Source organism: Callospermophilus lateralis, chromosome 11, assembly GCF_048772815.1.
Source record: "Callospermophilus lateralis isolate mCalLat2 chromosome 11, mCalLat2.hap1, whole genome shotgun sequence".
NCBI classification, from domain to species: Eukaryota; Metazoa; Chordata; class Mammalia; order Rodentia; family Sciuridae; genus Callospermophilus; species Callospermophilus lateralis.
Genome location: NC_135315.1, coordinates 32,893,192 through 32,911,677, shown reverse-complemented (window position 1 = coordinate 32,911,677; position 18,486 = coordinate 32,893,192). Strand labels below are relative to the sequence as shown.

At 36.1% G+C, this 18,486-nt stretch overlaps 1 protein-coding gene across 5 annotated transcripts in view; it reads left to right on the top strand.

The window, feature by feature from the left end:
• Trim37 (tripartite motif containing 37) overlaps window positions 1–18,486 on the top strand; it is a 190,459-nt gene that overhangs the window by 86,784 nt on the left and 85,189 nt on the right. For all 5 annotated transcript variants that reach the window (XM_076869753.1, XM_076869752.1, XM_076869755.1 and 2 more), the window contains 4 exons: window positions 4,981–5,289; window positions 7,334–7,462; window positions 7,770–7,959; window positions 9,995–10,113. In XM_076869753.1, the coding sequence (XP_076725868.1) occupies window positions 4,981–5,289; window positions 7,334–7,462; window positions 7,770–7,959; window positions 9,995–10,113 (747 nt within the window). The remainder of the gene's footprint in view (window positions 1–4,980; window positions 5,290–7,333; window positions 7,463–7,769; window positions 7,960–9,994; window positions 10,114–18,486) is intronic.

Sequence of the window (18,486 nt, the reverse complement as noted above, 5' to 3'; positions counted from 1 at the left end):
CAGATTTTAAGATATATGTGCTAAGTAGAATTAGAAAGTCAAGCTGGGTTCATTCTGTGGAAGGCCTTTCATGCTAGCCTGAGGAGTTTATTCATAGTGGGTATTAGAGAGCTGTTGTTTAATTTTAGGAAAGGGTTGATTGAAAGTATATTTTAGAAAGCTAACAATGCTGAGAAACCTATGAGAAATGAAAGTTTAATGAGGGTCTGTTTAGGGGTTTATTTAAATCATTCCTAGAATGAGAGGGAAAATTCATACATTTTTATTTATTTACTCAGTCATATACTTTAAAATATGTGGACTTGGGATAAAGTTTTAAGACTCTTTACAATAAAAATTTCCCTTTGGGAGGTATATGGTATAGCTTGGTGGTAGAGTGAAATGGGTGCTTAGCATGCAAAGGTTATAGGTGTGATTCTCCCCCACCCCCAGAAAAAAGATTCTTTCTTCCTCTAGGGAATACTAAATGAGGCCATTTTAAATTAAGATTTTACTTATAACATGGCAGTGATGCTATTTAAAATTTGTGGAATTTAGGGTTTATAGGGCTTGATAACTAACTGGAATGTGATCAAGAGGACTGAAGGACCTTAGGTGACGAGGAGAAGGGTGGCATCATTGACAGATATGAAGAGTGGAGGAAAAGCTATGGAGAATTGTCCTTTGTGAAAGCCATAAGCAACTGATGTGAAAGAAGTATCAATGAGATTCACTTTTAATTAACTTTATAGCTTAGCACATTCAAAAAGTCTTATTGGCAGAGTGAGAACTTTGAGTTGTTAGTTATTAGTCCCAAAGCAATGTACGATTTCCTGTCTTTGCACTTAGGTAGTACCGAAATTGATTTCACTTTTTCCAGTTGGATTGTGAGTTTTGGAGGGTAAAGATTAGGGGTTTATCTTATTCATTGTTGTATCCCCTGCCCTTTATATTGCCTAGCATTTAAGACAGGCTCAGTAAATGTTTATGACTTATTATCTTATCATGGGAGTTTGTCTGAGTCTTTTTGTATTTTACCTTTTAGGATTTTTACTTATATCCCTAACTCCATCTTTAATCATTTCATAGTAAAAATAAACAGAACCACATGGATTAAGATTTTCCTATTTGTCCATGTAGATGTGGAGTGGGAGGGGGAGCCACAAATATTTTGTTCAGAAAACATTTTTAACCTAAAATATGAAGGGATTTAATATCCACCTTTAAATTGTGTATATTCTATTGATTTGTTTTCTCTATTTTAGGTATATCTTAGTGGTAGATTTTAAGAAATGGGTGCTTAGCATGCAAAGCTATAAGATTGCTGTCCTACTCTATAATCTATAGAGTATACAAATTTAGGTAAGAATTAACTTGTGAGGAGGTGTGTAGTTGGTACAGGTGTCTGAAGAAGGAGATATTTTAGATTATATCTGATGAGTAAAGGGACTAGGCAATGAAAAGAATGGAAGTGAGTGTGAACATGGGTCATATATCAGAGTTGCAAGTATAAATTTAGCATTCCTAATCCTCTAAAATCCAAAACTTTTGAGTACTGACATGATGTTGGATTTCATATTTTGAATATCAGTTTTGTGGGTTAGGAATGCCCATGTGGTGAAATCTGCGGAAATATTCCAGAATCTGAAACATTTCTGGTTTGGGGCATTCTTTTCTTTTGTACTCCAAGACATTGACTTTGGGTTCAAGCTACATTCCAGTCCTTTTATTTTTTGAGACAAGAGTCTTTGCTAAATTTGCTTAGGACCTCACTAAGTTGCTGAGGGTAGTCTCAAGCTTGAGGTCCTCCTGCCTCAATCTCCTGAGTAGCTATGATTACATATGCGCCACAATGCCTGGCTTGGTCCTGAGCATTTTGGATAAGGGATTCTCAACCTGTAACTCCAAAAGCTAGAGTTAAGTTGTGAGTAGAGGTAGAAGATAAAGCCATTGACAAATAAGGTAGAATTAGGGGAATGTCTGGTGTGCCATGTCAGTACCTCCCTAACTACTATAGAATGCCATGTTAAGAATTCTAAGCAAAAAAAGTAATAATCTGATTTGGGCTTTAAAAAACTTCTCTAGCATTTTGATGAATAATGGACTAGATGGGAACAGTGTTGCAGAATATTTTTTCACAAACTTTGAATCTTCTGAGCCTCCCAGCTGTGATGCTGTATATTACCTTCATTATACGAATAAGCAAATGGACTCAAAGAAGTTGATAATTTATAGAAGGTTATAGTAACTAAATGATAGATCTGAAACCAAATCCTGGCATTTTAAAATCTCTAGTCATGTTCTGTTATGAATGTTTTCAATTGTAAGTAACAAAATGCTACTAAATGTCAGCTTAAATAATTAAAGCACTTAATTATCATGCATGCTAATTCTGGAGGTGGGTGATTTCAGGTTCATAAGGTATATTGAAGCAGGGCATTGGATGGTTTTCCTGTGGTATTCTTGCCTCTTCTGTCATGGTAATAAAACGACTGCCCCAGTTCCAAGTTCATATTTTGTATGCATCACGAGAATATGTCACTAGCAGTAAATAAAAGACAAGGTAGAGAAGAGAGCTTTTTCCCTGCAATCTGGAGAACAAAGTTTTTACTATCAAGATTTTTTGGCAAGGCAGAGATGGGGGGTTTGGGGGTGGTGGCTATTGGGCCAACCACAATGTTTACCTTTTTTTTTTTTTTTAGTTGTAGATGGACATAATACCTTTATTTTATTTGTTTTTATTTTTATGCGGTGCCAGGTATCGAACCCACTTCTTCACACATGGTGGTAGGCAAACGCTCTACCACTGAGCTGCAACCACGGCCCCCTTTTACTGTTTTTCTGTCGCGGTTTTTAGCGTCCCCCCCCCTTCCTCCCGACCAGCGGGAGAAGCTGGAAAAGCACGCCCAGACCAGGACGAGCCAAGAAAGGTAAAGGTCAACTGGCCGCCCACCCCAACCCTCCTTCCCAGGAGGACAATCAGACGTGCCAGGGAGAACAGTCAAAGCAGGATCTCCTTTAATAAGGAAGTACACACAGCTTATATACTGCACAGGAGCCAATCAGAATAAAGGTCAGAGGGGTGGAACACACCCACCCCATAGTCTGTAAGGGAAGGCTAGAGCTGTCCACTAGGGCAGAAGAATCACCGCCCACAGCATTGCCTACTGGCTGATTGCCAGGAGCCATCCCAGCCACATGTGCAGCCTCAAGACCAGGAAGTAGGCAGCCATACCCTACAACTGCCCACAGCACTGCCTCCTGGCTGATTGCCAGGAGACAGGCCCCAAAGCCAGAAAGCAGGCAGCCAGGCAGATGCTCTACCACTGAGCTGCAACCACGGCCCCCTTTTAGTGTTTTTCTTCTTGTAGCATTATCTAAGCTGGTTTTTCATTTCTGCTAATAAGGAATTTGTTTTTTGTCTAGTAGGTTACATGTAGTTCCCAGGTTTTGTTTTTGGTACTGGGGATTGAACCTAGGGGCACTTTGTCATTGAGTCACATCCCCAGCCTTTTTTATTTTTTTTGAGACAAAGTCTCACTGAGTTGCTTAGGGCCGAAATTGCTAGGGTTGGCCTTGAATTTGGAATCCTCTAGTCTCAACCTCACAAATTACCGGGACTATAGGTATATACCATCGTGCCTGGCTTGCTGTTTTTTAATTTGACTTGGGTTTTTTGTTTTTTTGTTTTTGTGCTATGCTGGGGTTTGAACCCAGAGTACATACACTGAGCTACATTTCCAGCCCTTTTTTATATTTATTTTGAGATAAGGTTTTCCTAAATTCTTCTGGCTGGTTTTTAACTTGATTTTCCTGTCTCAGAAATTCCCAAGTAGCTAGAATTGCAGGTATGCCCTACTACACTGGACTTTTTTTTTTTTTTTTTTTTTTTAAATAACAAGTCTTGCTGTGTTTCCCAGACTGACGTCAAAAATTCTGAGCTGTGATCCTTCTGCCTCAGCCTCCCCAGTAGCTGTAACTGTAGGCATGTGCCACTGTGCCAGGCTAGTGTTCTTTGACTTCAGAACTTAATTTTGAAGTCCACCTCTGCCTTGCCAAAAGATTTTAGGTTGCAGGAATAATGTTTCTTCTCTACCTTGTCTTTTACTTCCTGCTAGTGACATAGTCCCATGATACATGATAACTGGAATTGTGGCAGTTGTCTTATTATGAGAGAAGAGGCAAGAATATCACAAGAAAACCAAAAGGCTTAATCCCAGTGGCTTGGGAGTTTGAGGCAGGAGGATTAAAAGTTCAAAGCCAGCCTCAGCAATTTAGTGAGGGCCTAAGCAACTTAGTGAGACCCTGTCTCAAAATAAAATCAAAGAGCTGGGGGTGTGGCTTAGTGATTAGGCACTTCAGGTTTCAATCCCTGGTACCATTTTTTTTTTTTTTAACCTCTTTCCCTTCCTGCAGTATAACAGAAGTATATATCTCCTTTGTTTGTATTTTTTAATATTTGGGTAGAAGGAGAAGAAACTAAAAACAACTTTAGTTATTTTCTCTGGGAAGAAAGAAAACACTATCCTAATTTAGTGGTACTTACCAGGTATATCTAATAGTGAAGCAAACTTTTTAAATTCAGTTAGAACACACACACACACACACACACAAACACATATATTAATATACGTATGGCAGATTTGACAAAAGTGGCTTCTAGGTTTTTCTTTTTCATTTTTTCAATTATGAACATACTAAAAACACTGCAGAGAATTGGAGAAAAGTGGAGAAGTATAAAGGAGAAAGCAGTACGGCAGCATTTATACTTGAGAGTTGCGTGATTATAATGAGCCTCGGCTGCAACTTTGTAGGTGTGAATAAAGTTAGGATGTGTGTGTCCATCGTTAATAATACAATTTAATGTCTTTCTTTTTTGATACTAACTAAAGCACTTTAGCTTATTTTATTACACATCAAAATTGCATATATTTGTGGTATGAAATGATGTCATGAATGTTAAAATTTATATTAACATGATTTGTCTCTTTGTCTCTGAAGCCTCATATTCTCGAAAAGATAAAGACCAAAGGAAGCAGCAGGCAATGTGGCGAGTGCCCTCTGATTTAAAGATGTTAAAAAGACTCAAAACTCAAATGGCTGAAGTTCGATATATGAAAACTGATGTAAAGAATACACTTTCAGAAATAAAAACTAGCAGTGCTGCTTCTGGAGATATGCAGACGAACCTTTTTTCTGCTGACCAGGCAGCTCTGGCTGCTTGTGGCATTGAAAACTCTGGCAGATTACAGGATTTGGGAATGGAGCTCCTGGCGAAGTCATCAGTTGCTAGCTGTTACATACGAAATCGTAAGTAAAATGTTCCTTTCTTCATATTATTTGAGAAACTGGAAGACTGATTATTTTCAGGATAATAATATGTAAACTTCTCCAAATTAATTAAGACAACAAATACATGCAGACTTTTCCCCCCATCCAAAATTGAATTCTCCATATTTTTTATTATATAATAGAGCTAATAGTTCTTGATTTCTTATTCTGTTTACTGATAAGGGACAAAACGTTAATTTCATGGATCTTGCATTCTAGTGATGGGAATAAGACATAAAGCTTTTTTTTTTAAGTTAGGATAATTTGATTTGGTAAGATAATTTGATTGCTGTGAAGGAAACAACAGAGGATTGGGATGGGTATTGTAAATGAGGAATGTGTTACTTTGATTAAGGTAGCCAGAGGAAATATTTGAGGGGGAAACATTTGAATTGAGACCTGAAGGTTTTGAGAGGGTAACAACCACTTAAACATCTGGGGGAAGGAGTTTTCTGGATAAACAGATCAGAAAATGCAAAATTATTGGCACAGGATTCACTTTGCATGTTGAAAGAGTTGAAGACCAATCTGGCTGAATAGGGTGCATAAAACAGGGGAGATTAGTAAGAAATTGAGTCAGAAAGTAGGCGAGATTTAAAGAAGGTAGGGTCTTAAAAGACCTTAGTAAGGATTTTGAGTTTTATGTTGATTGGGGGTTGAACACAGGGGTCCTTAACCACTTAGCCACATCCTCAGCGCTTTTTATTTGTTGAGATAGGATCTTGCTAAGTTGCTTAGAGTCTCAATAAATTGCTGAGGCTGTCCTTGAATTTGAGATCTTTTTGCTTTAGCTTCTTGGGTTGCTGGATTACAGGTGTGCCCAAAGTACAAAAAGGCAAAAAAAAATTGAAAAAATACCCAGTCTCACCTTGTATTCAAGGAATTGGCAGATTTTATCCAACAATGTACTGATTTAAGGGAAAAAAAATACTGCTTTTTGGATGGACTTTGATGAAAGCCCTTTATTAACAAATTTTGCAAATATATCTCCCCATTGCCATTTTTCCTCCTGGTAATCATAAAGATGTAAAATTTTATTTTATTTGGAAGGCATTTTTAACTCCAGGCTTATAAAAGTAAGCCTACTTTCTTGTACTTTTTTTTTTTCTTATTTTACATTTAGGAAATGAGTTCATATATAATTAGTTTTACATATGGTGGTGTCCAAGTTAAATTTTTTGATGATTATTTTTCCCCAAATGAATGGAATATTCGTTCTGAAGAATCCATTCTCTTTTTTTTCTTTTGTTTTTTATTTTTTTTGGTTTGAGGAGTGGGATTCTTCAGGTACTTGAACCCAGAGATGGTTTACCACTGAGCTACATTCCCAGCCAGTTTTATTTTTTATTTTGAGACAGATCTTGTTAAGTATCTGAGCTGACCTTACTACATTGTTTAGGCTGGCCTCTGATTTTTGATCCTCTTTTCTCAGCCTCCTGAGCTGCGGGAATTATAGGCACATGCCACTCTACCTGGCCTAAAGAATCCCTTCTTTATAAACTCATTTTTAAAAAATCAAATTTCCATATTTACACACTTTTGTTTTTGAGCTGATTAATAGAGGTTGAACCAAATGAAATTGCCAATGTGCAACTGTTTTTAAACCATAAAAACAGCAATTTGATATTGTTCAGCCTACCATTTATTGTGTCCTTTGTTAGACACACATAGGCATGTGCCACCACTCCTGGCTCTGATTTTAATCCAATAATATTTTAACAATTTCCAAGTATTTGGGGATTATACTTTTGTTTCTTCGTTGAGAAACGTATATTTTTTTCTTGTGAGGTCCATGATTGATGTAAGTTAAGATTCTACACCATAAACAATAAAATAGGAATATTTTTGTTATAGAATTTCAAATAAATTAGTTAGAACTACAAAAGTACCCCGTTTATTTTTGGACAGTATAGACAGAAAAGCTTTCTTGCATGGTAAAATTAAACCTTTCTCTGACTTGACTAGGTAGTATATTTTGTCTTATTTGATCATATTCAAGAAATGTTTCTAAATGTCTTGGCAGCCACAAATAAGAAGAATAATTCACCCAAGCCAGCTCGGTCCAGTGTTGCAGGTAGTCTTTCACTTCGAAGAGCAGTGGACTCTGGGGAAAATAGCCGCTCAAAGGGAGATTGTCAGACTTTGTCTGAAGGTAAATTTGGGGAGTTAAGAATATAATTTCATTGGTAGATATCTGTTATTGGAAGTTGATACTAGTATGTAACTTTGGACCTTGAAAGGCACCAAAAATGTTTAGGTGTATTTGAAGCTTTTTGATCTCACCACAGAACAGACCCTTAAGTAAATGTTATCATTTGACTGTATATCCTGAACTCCTTTTATTTAAGCACCTGGCATCAGAAAGACTTGATGTTTTTGTTTAGGAAATCTTGCTACATGTACATTTGAAAACTAATCTAAGAATTTCCATGTTTATTTGCCTTCTTTCTTTTTTGAAGGCTCCCCAGGAAGCTCTCAGTCTGGGAGCAGGCACAATTCTCCTCGAGCCTTGACACATGGCATCATAAGTGATATTCTGCCCAAAACCGAAGACCGGCAGTGTAAAACTTTAGATTCAGATGCAGTTGTGGTTGCAGTTTTCAGTGGCTTACCCACTGTTGAGAAAAGAAGAAAAATGGTCACCTTGGGGTAAGTTAAGTTCTTTTGTTGTTTGGAACTTTAAGTCTGCCTCATAATGAACAAAATTAATTTCTTGGTTAGTTTTTTAATGGGCAAAAAAGTTATTGCATCAAAATCTAACTTTTAAACAATTATAGACCTTGCTGCTGCCATCTCCTTTTTTTTTAATGGGATGAAATAGGACCAGAAGTTTGAGTTAAATATGTTGGAACTTACTTTCACTGAAGTTAGGATAACAGTGATGTATAACCTGAATGAACTCTGGTAAGGGGTCTATGTATGTATTTAAATCTATTCCACACCTTTCAAAGACATTTTTGATGGGCTACATTATGCATCACAGTTGTATCTCATGTATAGAACAGAGCACTTCCAGCAATCTTATTTTAACACTGCTTTTCTACTTTAAGCTAAAGTTACTTTAAGCTTTTTTACTTTAACTTTTTACTTTTTTACTTTTACTTTCTACTTTAAGCTTTTTACTATCCTATGAAAGCATCCTCAAAACTTATAGTTGAAAGTTCTCCAAAGGAGGATATATGGTAATCGATACCTTTATTTCTCTCTGAGGAAACCAAATTTCACATCCCATGTCAGTTAAACTTTGAGATGAGTCATAAATAACCATCTGCTGATCTGTTTCTATATATATTAAATACATTTCTGAATTTAAATGATGGACTAATTCTATCTTGGAGCCTTTGAAAAGAATTTTGAGGTGGGCATGTTTCCCCACACCTATAACCCCATTCAACTCAAGAAGCTTACTTCAGTACTGGAATTAAACATAGACACTTTTATCACTGAGCCCCATCTCCAGTCCCCCCACCCCCACTTTTTTTTTTTTCTTTTCTTCTTCTTCTTCTCCCTAGCCCTTTTTACTTTTTATTTCGAGACAAGTTCTTGCTGAGTTGCCCAGGGCCTCAAAGGGCCTCAAAGTTGTGATTCTCTTGCCTCAGCCTTCTAAATAGCTGGGATTACAAGGTACACACTGTGCCTGGCTAGCTGGTAGTTTCATTTCTTTTAAGCTCACATTTCAGAAGTAGAAAGGTGTTTACTGGTGTTTTCCCTATTACCTACCTATATATTCCTTTTAGATTAAAGCTGCAACTAGCTTTAATATATTGTTACAGAGGTATTTGTATCTGCTTTTAGTTATCAAGATTAAATGCACATGAACATAGTACCCCCCAAGTTTCCTATACAAATGCCTGCAGCTAGCTATAATTCAACTTTTTTAAAAATATTTTTTTAGTTATACATGGATACAATACCTTTGTTTTTTTATTTTTATGTGGTGCTGAGGATCGACCCTAATGCCTTACATGTACGAGGCAAGCGCTCTGCCACTGAGCCACAATCCCAACCCTATAATTCACCTTTTACGGTGAATTTTATCTGCTGGTTTACGTGGGTGCTCTTCAGCATTTTTCCCTCCTTGATTTAGAGTTGTGTAACAAATAGTTTAAATACTAATATTAAGTGATCCAAAATGAAAGGGGGAAAAAAGTGAAAATTTTCTCATCTTTATCTCCCATCAGCCTAGTTTTCCAATTCCATGCCCACACACATCCCTGCTCTTCTTACTTTGTGTCTTCTCAGTTTTGATGTATATTTGAACAACTGTGACTCAGGTACAACTTTTTTATTACCTTATTTTCTTAGTACTGTCTCTAAACTATTTCCATATTAGTCAGAACATATTATTTAGCACTATTATTTATATTTGTTTTTAATTGATTATAAATTTACACATAGTTGAAAGAAATAATACTGAGATGTTCTGCATATATTCTGTTTCGTCAATAACATTTTGCAGAAGTTTCAATACAGTGTCACAACCAGGAATTTACATTAATACAATTGACCACCTCATAATCTTTCATTGTAATTCATTAATGAAATTTTAAAGTTTAGTATTCAACATTAGTGCATGTGCCCTATACTCGTTTGGGAGCTCAATTTCAGGATGAGAAGTAAATATAGATTATTGTTTCAGTTACTAGTTATGTGAAAATGTCAAGTTGTTTTCTCCCTTCTTGAGGGCTAATGCTAAAGGAGGTCGCTTGGAAGGAATGCCCATGTCTGATTTGGAAAATAATTCTGAAACTGGGGAATTACAACCTATAATACCTGAAGGAGCTTCAGCTGCCCCTGATGAAGGTAAGGCATAATTAGGCAGAAAGCAGAAATACTGACTCTCTTGGTGGCTGTAGTGGTAACTGTGGTGGTAAGTAGTCGTTGGTTTAGTAAAAATGTTACTGAGATCTATGTGACATTTTTGATCTGAACACAACATTCATTGTACCACTGATTTTGACTTACTAGGACATTAAGCACAATGGAAGGCAAAATGGATAATTTACTAAATAGAAGGATGTAACTGACTAAAAGAGTCATTTACAGGAGGAAAATCTACAGAGAGTTCATCTGTTCCATCAATAAATACACTGCCACACATTGAATTTTTGCTAGGTATGCAAGTATGAATTAGATATGTTCACAGTCTTATAAGAAACTTGTTCCCTAAAGTAACTAATTAGAATAGAAAGTTTTAAATCTTTGTCTTTTGAAGTCAGTCTTGACTGATGTCTGTAGATTGCTTTGTCTTTTTTAGGGTGGGGTGAGGGATGGGAGTAATTGCTGGGGATTGAACCCAGGACCTATGCATTGTAGGTAAGTTCTCTACCAACTGAGCTACATCCCCAGCCTACTTTGCTTTACTTATAGAAGCATTCCAAGCTCTAATTATTTTTTAAATATTTTTTAAATTGTAGATTTTATTTATTTATTTATTTTATATATGCTAAGTATCAAACCCAGTACCTCATGTGTGCTAGGCAAGCGCTCTACCACTGAGCCACAACCCTAGCCCCAAGCTTTAATTATTTTTAAAATTTCTTATGTTCATCAGCCTCAATTCTGCCAGCTTATTCTGTCACACATTCTAATATTTCTTTTGCATGTTCTTCCAAGTTCATTATTCTTAATCTAAAAGTATAGAAGACATTTTGTTATTTTAGGTAACAGAAGGTATGTGAAATAAGGCTATGTGTATTGCCTTTGCTGTGTTTTTGTATGTTATCAGAAAAGAATGTCAGCTTTCTTAATATTTGGCATTGAATTTTTTTCATTTCTCAGTAGAAATGTCACCTTCCCCTTTGCACTCACTTGAATTTCAGTGACTGATGCGTTGAGCTCAAAGGATATATACAGTTCCAACTTCTGCATTTAGCTGCCCTGTGAGAATTGTGTGGTAGAACTCTCAAGTTTTTCAGTTAAAGAACATTAAATGTCCTGGTCTTCCTGTTTTATGTGGTGCTTTTTTCTTTCTTTCTTTTTTTTGTACTGGGAATTGAACCCCCAGGGGCACTTCCCCAGCCCTTTTGAATTTTATTTTGACAAATGTAGAACAAGGTTGCATTGAGTTGCTTAGGGCAATGCTAAATTGCTGATGCTGGCCTTGAACTTGTGATTCTCCTGCCTCAGCCTGGAGAGTCTCTGGGATTACAGATATGCGTCATTGCACCCATCTTTGTTTTCCCTCTTAGATGGTGCTCCTGCAGTGGACAGCAGTATTTCAGTAGAAGAGATTAAATGGAAAGGATTTGTGAATTGATGTGGTGATTGTTAAAACATTAAGAATATATTATGACTTATGATCTTTATAAAGAACCTGTGGAGATTAGTTGCTTTCCATGTGTTTATACACTGGTTATAAATTGTAGCATATTAAATTCTTACAGCATGAACTGGCATTATAAACTAATCTTTTTCATACATCATTTTATGAAATGCTTCTAATTTGCCTGACATTGTATTTGATGCTGATAGTAAAATAGTCCTGAATCTATTATGTAAATCAGAGTTCTTCTATCTCGGCATCATTGACATTTTGGATCTCATAATTCTTTTGTTATAGGAAAGCTATTTTTTGTGTTGTATACTTTAGCAGCTTCTTCAGCTTTTAACCACTAGGTGCCAGTAGTACTTCTGTCCAGTTACAACCCAAACTGTCTAAAGAATTTACCAAGTATTCCTGGGAAGGCAAAATCGTCTTTATTCCAACTAGTTAAACTGAATAACTCAATTAGGGGTGATACTCCTTGAGCATCACTTGCCAGAATGTGCCACAGTTACAAATGAGAACAAGTTGTAATTCTCACACATGCTGGATGCGTGTGGTGGGGGATAGAGCAGGGAGAGCAATGAAAACCACTGGTTAAGTGTTGGAGAGACTAGCTAGAAGTCATTTATAATACAGAATAATGAGTGCTGTGATATGGGTATATAGGGAGCTCAAAGAAGAGGTATGTTGCAATAATAATAATAAAAGAAGATAACATTTATTAAGTCCTTACTATGTTCCCAAAGCTGCTCATGACTTTACCATTATTATCCTATGCTGTTCTCAGAATAGCTTTGCATGGTAGTTCCTTTTATTATCCTGATTTTACAAGTAAATAAAGTGAAGCCTAGAGGTGCAACTTAAATTGCCCAAAGTCAGAGAATTAGTCATTGAAAGAGGTGAAATTTAAACCTAGAGTCAGTGCTCATAACTTTCACCTCTCTACTGACCTAGTCCCTAGGTACCCTTGGAAAGCTCACTCAAAGGAAAAAGTGAAAAGTAGCCAAGTGAAGACTACCAAAAATGAGGACAGAGTAGTAGTAGAGGCAAGATCATGAATAAATTATATATTCTTTGCCTTAGCTAGAATCTAGCCTTTGTCTTTGGTTCTTAAGCAAGAGGTGATGCAATAAAATTGTGGTTAGAAATTTTACTCTGGTTACAGTATGGAGAATGGATTTTGTAGCTGGGAAAGGGGTATGTGGAATTAGGGACAGGAAAACTTAAGCTTGTTAAATAATCTAGGTGAGAGACTACTTGAACCTCTTTAATTTCAGCCTCCAACTCATAAACATTATTTTAGCAATTTTTTTTGTGTGTAAATAGATAGTTCCGCATGGAAAATACAAAGTACTTGACATCAATTTCTTTTTCTTTCTTTCTTTCTTTTTTTTTTTAAATTGGGTATTGAACCCATGAGCGTTTTACCCTGAACTACTTCCGCAGTCATTCTTTTTGTTCTTTATTTTGAGACAGGGCCTCATTAAATTGCTAAGGCTGGCCTTGAACTTCCAATTCTTCTGCCTTAGCCTTCCCACTTGCTAGGATTATAGTCATGTGCCACTTCCCCTTGGCATCCACTTTATTTCATATTTAAAGTGAATCTACTGCTTATTCAAAAGTAGAGACAGGTATATATAGGCCACATTTGGGATTGTGTTTAGGATGGCTGCATTTAGGATCTGCAGTACATTTTCCAAGTTTTTTTTTTTTTTTAAAAGCACCTGATTATTCAAATGGGATTTAGAGCTAAGTGCTCAGCGTTCCTCAATATCATGTTTTATCTTCATTTAAGAAATGTGATAAAAAGCTCTAAGAACTCAATTAAGAGTTCTTAGAAAGATCTCTGTAAATATGCAAATCAAAGTGATATAGAACCAATAAAAATACTTTTAATGAAAACAAGTGATACAGAACTATACACCTTTGAAGTTCATTGGTATCTAAATAGCTTGTTTACCACTAGAGCCCCAGGATAGACAATAAGAAAACAACTAACTGATGAGGCTGGAAGAGGGGAGTACAGTAGACAAAAATAGCTTCATGAACAAATCTGCTTTGTTTGTAGAGGAGAGTAGGGCCTTGCTCACTGCTGTGGATATTATTCTGTCATCAGCAGGAGCCGGTTCTCAGGAAACCTTTATTTTTCACACCTAAAGTCTTGGTAGACAGTTGAGTGGGATTTTCTTATATCCATATTTAGGAAAAAAAACAAGCTTTTTATTTGTGCCAAGTACATAGAGAAAATGTTCTGTGCCATATCACTGTGGGTTATTCACTTTCTTGAAAAGAAAGCTATCTGAAGAAACTTTAAAGTAAGACATTGTTTTGTTACTGGCCAGGAATTTTGGACTACTAAAATAGTCTCTCAAGTGTCAGTAAAATGTAACACTTTTTCTTAGAAATGACAGCCATAAACAGGCCTTTTCCTTTCTAACAGGGACCATATGGGACAAGCTTGTTTTAGTTATCTTCTATTTAATGTTCTGATACTGAAAAGTCTCCCCCTCCCCAGTTGGTAATTTATAGAATTTTTATAAGTAGGCTAGTTTCTTTCCTGTTTTATGTAAAACTCGAGGCTATAAGTTCCTGCTGCAGTAGCACACATAGCTTTTCTTTAAGTTAGGGGTGTGCAAAACACTTACCCAGAGTAAAAAAGACTTGGCATACCACATAAAAATCTTGCTAGAAGCCTAGCTAAGAGAAATGAGTCACACAAAGTGTGATGGCTTGACTCTTGGGAGGATAACTGTTAGGATAATTTATTATAATATTTTAAACAAAAGTTACCAAAAAAGTAAAGCAGCCAACTTAAATGATAATGAAAGCTAACTCTCTTGATTCAGAAAGAACTCTCCCAACAAGGAGTCATGCATAACTGGTGGGGCAGTTTTGGGTTAGTTGCTCAATGTCATCAAGAATTCATGGGGTGTTTTTTCCATCTTTAGCTTTGCCAGTCTCACTTAGCTCCCCTCAGAGTGGCAACCCTGATCGAATCCAGTGCCTCATGCATGTTAGGTAAACGCTGTACCACTGGGCCACAACCCTGGCCCCCCTGCCCTTTTATTCTTAAGAGCACAAAGATTTTTGTTTTTTCTTTGATGAAGATGGAGAGGATTTCAGTCATCTGGTCTTCTTCTCAGTATTTAAGGGAGAAGTACTCCCCAAACTTGTCTTGAAAACAGAAGAGGACAAATTTCACCAGTAAGGCCACGTGGGGCTTCTTCTTTGTTAGAAGTTTTTAAATCACAAACTCTATTTCTTTAATAGTTATTCAAGATTTATTTATTTTCTCTGAATGAGCTTTGATATTTTTATGTATCAAAGAATTTGTTTATTTTATCACTATTCCTGATTTCCTAAGCATGGTTGTTTATGTTTCCATTATTGTCCTTTAATATCCAGGAAAAAAACTGTAGCTTTTTTTTTTTTTTCTTTCCCCCTTAATGTGTTTGCCTTAGAGGCTTTTTAGTTTTATTAGTATTTTCAATTTTATTGATTTTTTTTTTCAAAGAATGACCATGTTTCATTGTTTATTTTTTTTCTTTCTTTTAATTACTTTGAATTTAATTTGTTCTTTTTCTAGATTTTTGTTTGTTTGTTTGGGTTTTTTAAAGTGGTGTCTGGGATTATACCAAGGCCTTGTGTATGCTAGGTAAGTTCTCCACTACTAGCTACATCATCGGCTTTTTCTAAAGTTCCTTATGCTGGAAGCTTGAATCATTAAGTTAACACTGTTTCTTTTGATCCTAAGGATTGAACCCAGAAGTGCTTTACCATTGAGCTACATCCCCAGTCCTTTTTTTTTTTTTTTTTTTTGAGAAAGAGAGAGAGAGAGAGAGAGAGAGAGAGAGAGAGAGAGAGAGAGAGAGAGAGAGAATGAATTTTAATCTTTTATTTTTTAGTTTTCAGCGGGCACAACATCTTTGTTTGTATGTGGTGCCAAGGATCGAACCCGGGCCACATGCATGCCAGGCAAGCGCGCTACCATCCCCAGTCCTTTAATATTTTTTTAAAGAAAGTTCTCAGTAAGTTGCTGAGGGGTCTAGTTAAGTTGCCCAGGTTGGCTTTGAACTTGTCATCCTCCTGTCTAGGGCTTCCTTGTCTCTGGGATTATAGGTGTGTGCTGCAACATTTAATCCTATGAATTCCCCTAAGAACTGTGATAGGTACCTAGCACTAATTTTGATATTTTAATTTTCATTTAATTCAGAATGTTTTTCATGAATCCTTTAAGTTTTTTTCTGCCGTTTTTCTCTTCATGTCTATTTCTCTTTTGTTGTTTTTGCTATATCATTCTGATCAAGACAATTTGGAGCATTCCTTTTGATCCCTTTTTAAAGTCTTTTCTATACTTTAAATTTATTTTTCTTTTGGTTTCTCATTAATTTCTTCAATTCTGCAAGTTTATTAATCCTTTTTTACTTTTGCCTAAACCATATATTAATATTTTAGTTTTAATCTTTCATTTCTACAAAACATTTCATTCTATTTATTTGTTTGTTTGTTTGTTACTAGGGATTGAACCCAGAGGCACTTTAACCATTATTGAGTTACATCCTGAAACCTTTTTATTTTTTATTTTGAGAATAGGGGCTCACTAAGTTGGTTGCTGAGGCTAGCCTTAATCTTGGAATCCTCCTGAGTTCTTGGAATTTACGGCAGGTGCCACCAAGCCCAGGTCTTTTAAAAATCTGCCCCTTTAAAGTTAACTAGAATCATGTAGTCTCTTACAGCTTTTTGTTCTACTTAATGAAAAATTTACAGCATTGTCCTTCCATATCTCCTGATTCTTGCTTCAGGTAGATTGTTAGCCTTAAACTTTTAACTTTGGAGCATTCTTTTTCAGACCCCCACCTCTACCCCCCAGAATTCTTATGATCTGTATTGTGGAAGCTTGCCTTCAGAGAATGTTTGATGTGTGTCAAGGGTGTTCTTGAGCATTTTTATCTTCCCTTAAAAGTCGTCATTAGATAATTCCAACACCTGTGTCATCTCAGCCTTGGTTTTTGCTGATTATCTTTGTTTTTTGTTGATGCTGGGGATTGAACCCAGCGCCTTGTGTTTAGGAACCATCAGAGCTTTATATACCCAGCCCATTTATTATCTTGTACTGATTTTTCATATGCTGAGTAATTTTGGATTGTGTCCTGGACTCCGGGGCTTGTTTGAATCTTCGGTTTGCTGGTGAAATTTTGATTTCACCAATATGCCTATTCCTGTTTACTTCCGAGTTCTTAAATAGCTATGCCATGCATTTCGTCTAGATTCTAGTGATGCATTGAGTGAAATAGACAAGTTAGAATGTACCCACTCCATCTTATCTAGAACCTAACTTCCAGGGAAGATTTTGCTGTATTTAAATAACACTAGCTTCTGAATAATTTTATGTTAATTTCTTAAGATTTTTTACTTCAAATTTAAATCCAAATTTAGTGGCTAGAGGCTAAAGTTTAATTTAGAGTACACCCTTAGCAATTGCAAGGACCAGGGCTCAAAACTTAGCACCACCAAGAAATAAAAATAAAAAATCCCCAGCATAAATTGGGTTTGAATTCTAAGTCTTTTGCTCTCTTTGTAGAGCCTACCTTATACAGAGTATTTCTTATCTGTTTTTTGAATAAGAATTTTAGTTTTCTGCTGGATGCAGTAGCATCTGCCTGTATGCTCATTAATTTTGGTTTCTCATTAATTTCTTCAACTCTGCAAGTTCATTAATCTTTTTTTTTACTTTTACTGCCCAGCTACTGGGGAGTCTGAGGGAAGAGGATAATTTGAGGCCAACCTGGGCAACATAACCAGAATTTTATCTCTTTAAGAAAAAAAATTCCAAGCTGGAATTTTAGTCCCAATTGCAACTCCCTTCCTATGGTGAGTAGAGTTTTGGGTCCCACCCTCCTCCCCAGCAGATGCTAACTGTAGCATCTGACCCAGTATTATTCTTATCTTGTTTCTCATGCCTGTGAATTTACCTCCTGTGTTTCGGGTTTTATTTTTTGCTACTGGCGATTGAACCCATGGCACTTTACTGCTGAGTTATGTCCCAGCCCTCTTTATTTTTATTTTGAGACAGGACTTCTCTAAATTGCTGAGTCTGACTTTGAAGTTGGATCCTCCAGCCTCAGCCTCCCAAGTTACTGGAATTATAGATGTACACCACTGTGCCTGGCCCCTTTTGTCTTTTAAATGTGACTATTTGTTAAATTAATGTTCTGTCTGTATTTTATCTAAGGATTTATAAAAATTTGTAGCAGAAAAATTTTCAAGTTTTCTGATCACTATCTTGCTAAAATAAATACTTTCTATCGGATTTTTCTTTTAAAGATCAACTGGTTGTGGGTAATTTTCCAAAGAAATTAAAATCTGCTCTTGCATGTTTATTACAGTACTTTTCACAATAGCTAATTATGAATTCAACCTGGGTGCTCATGAATGAATGTATAAAAAAAAAGTGACATGTATACATAGTATAATATCAGCCATAGAAAAGAATGAAATTCCCTGTCATTTGCAGCAACATGGATGGAACTAGAGGACCTTACATTAAGTGAAATAAATTAGGCATAGACAAATACCACATGATCTTACTTATATGTGGAAAGTAAAAAATTGATCTCAAAGTAGAGAATAAAATAGAGATAACCAAATTTTGAGAAGAATATAGAGAAGGCAGAAGGATGGAGAGAGTATAGTTAATGGGTAATGGGGTATAGTTGGGCAGGAGGAATAACTTCTAATGTGTTATAGTAGTAGGATAACTATGGTTGACAATAATTACTTAATATTTTAAAGTAGCTAATGAAGAATATTTTTAATGTTCCCAACACAAAGAATGATATGTTTCTATGGTGGTAGATATGCCTGCTACACAGATCTGATCGTTACACATTGTATACATATATTGGAAT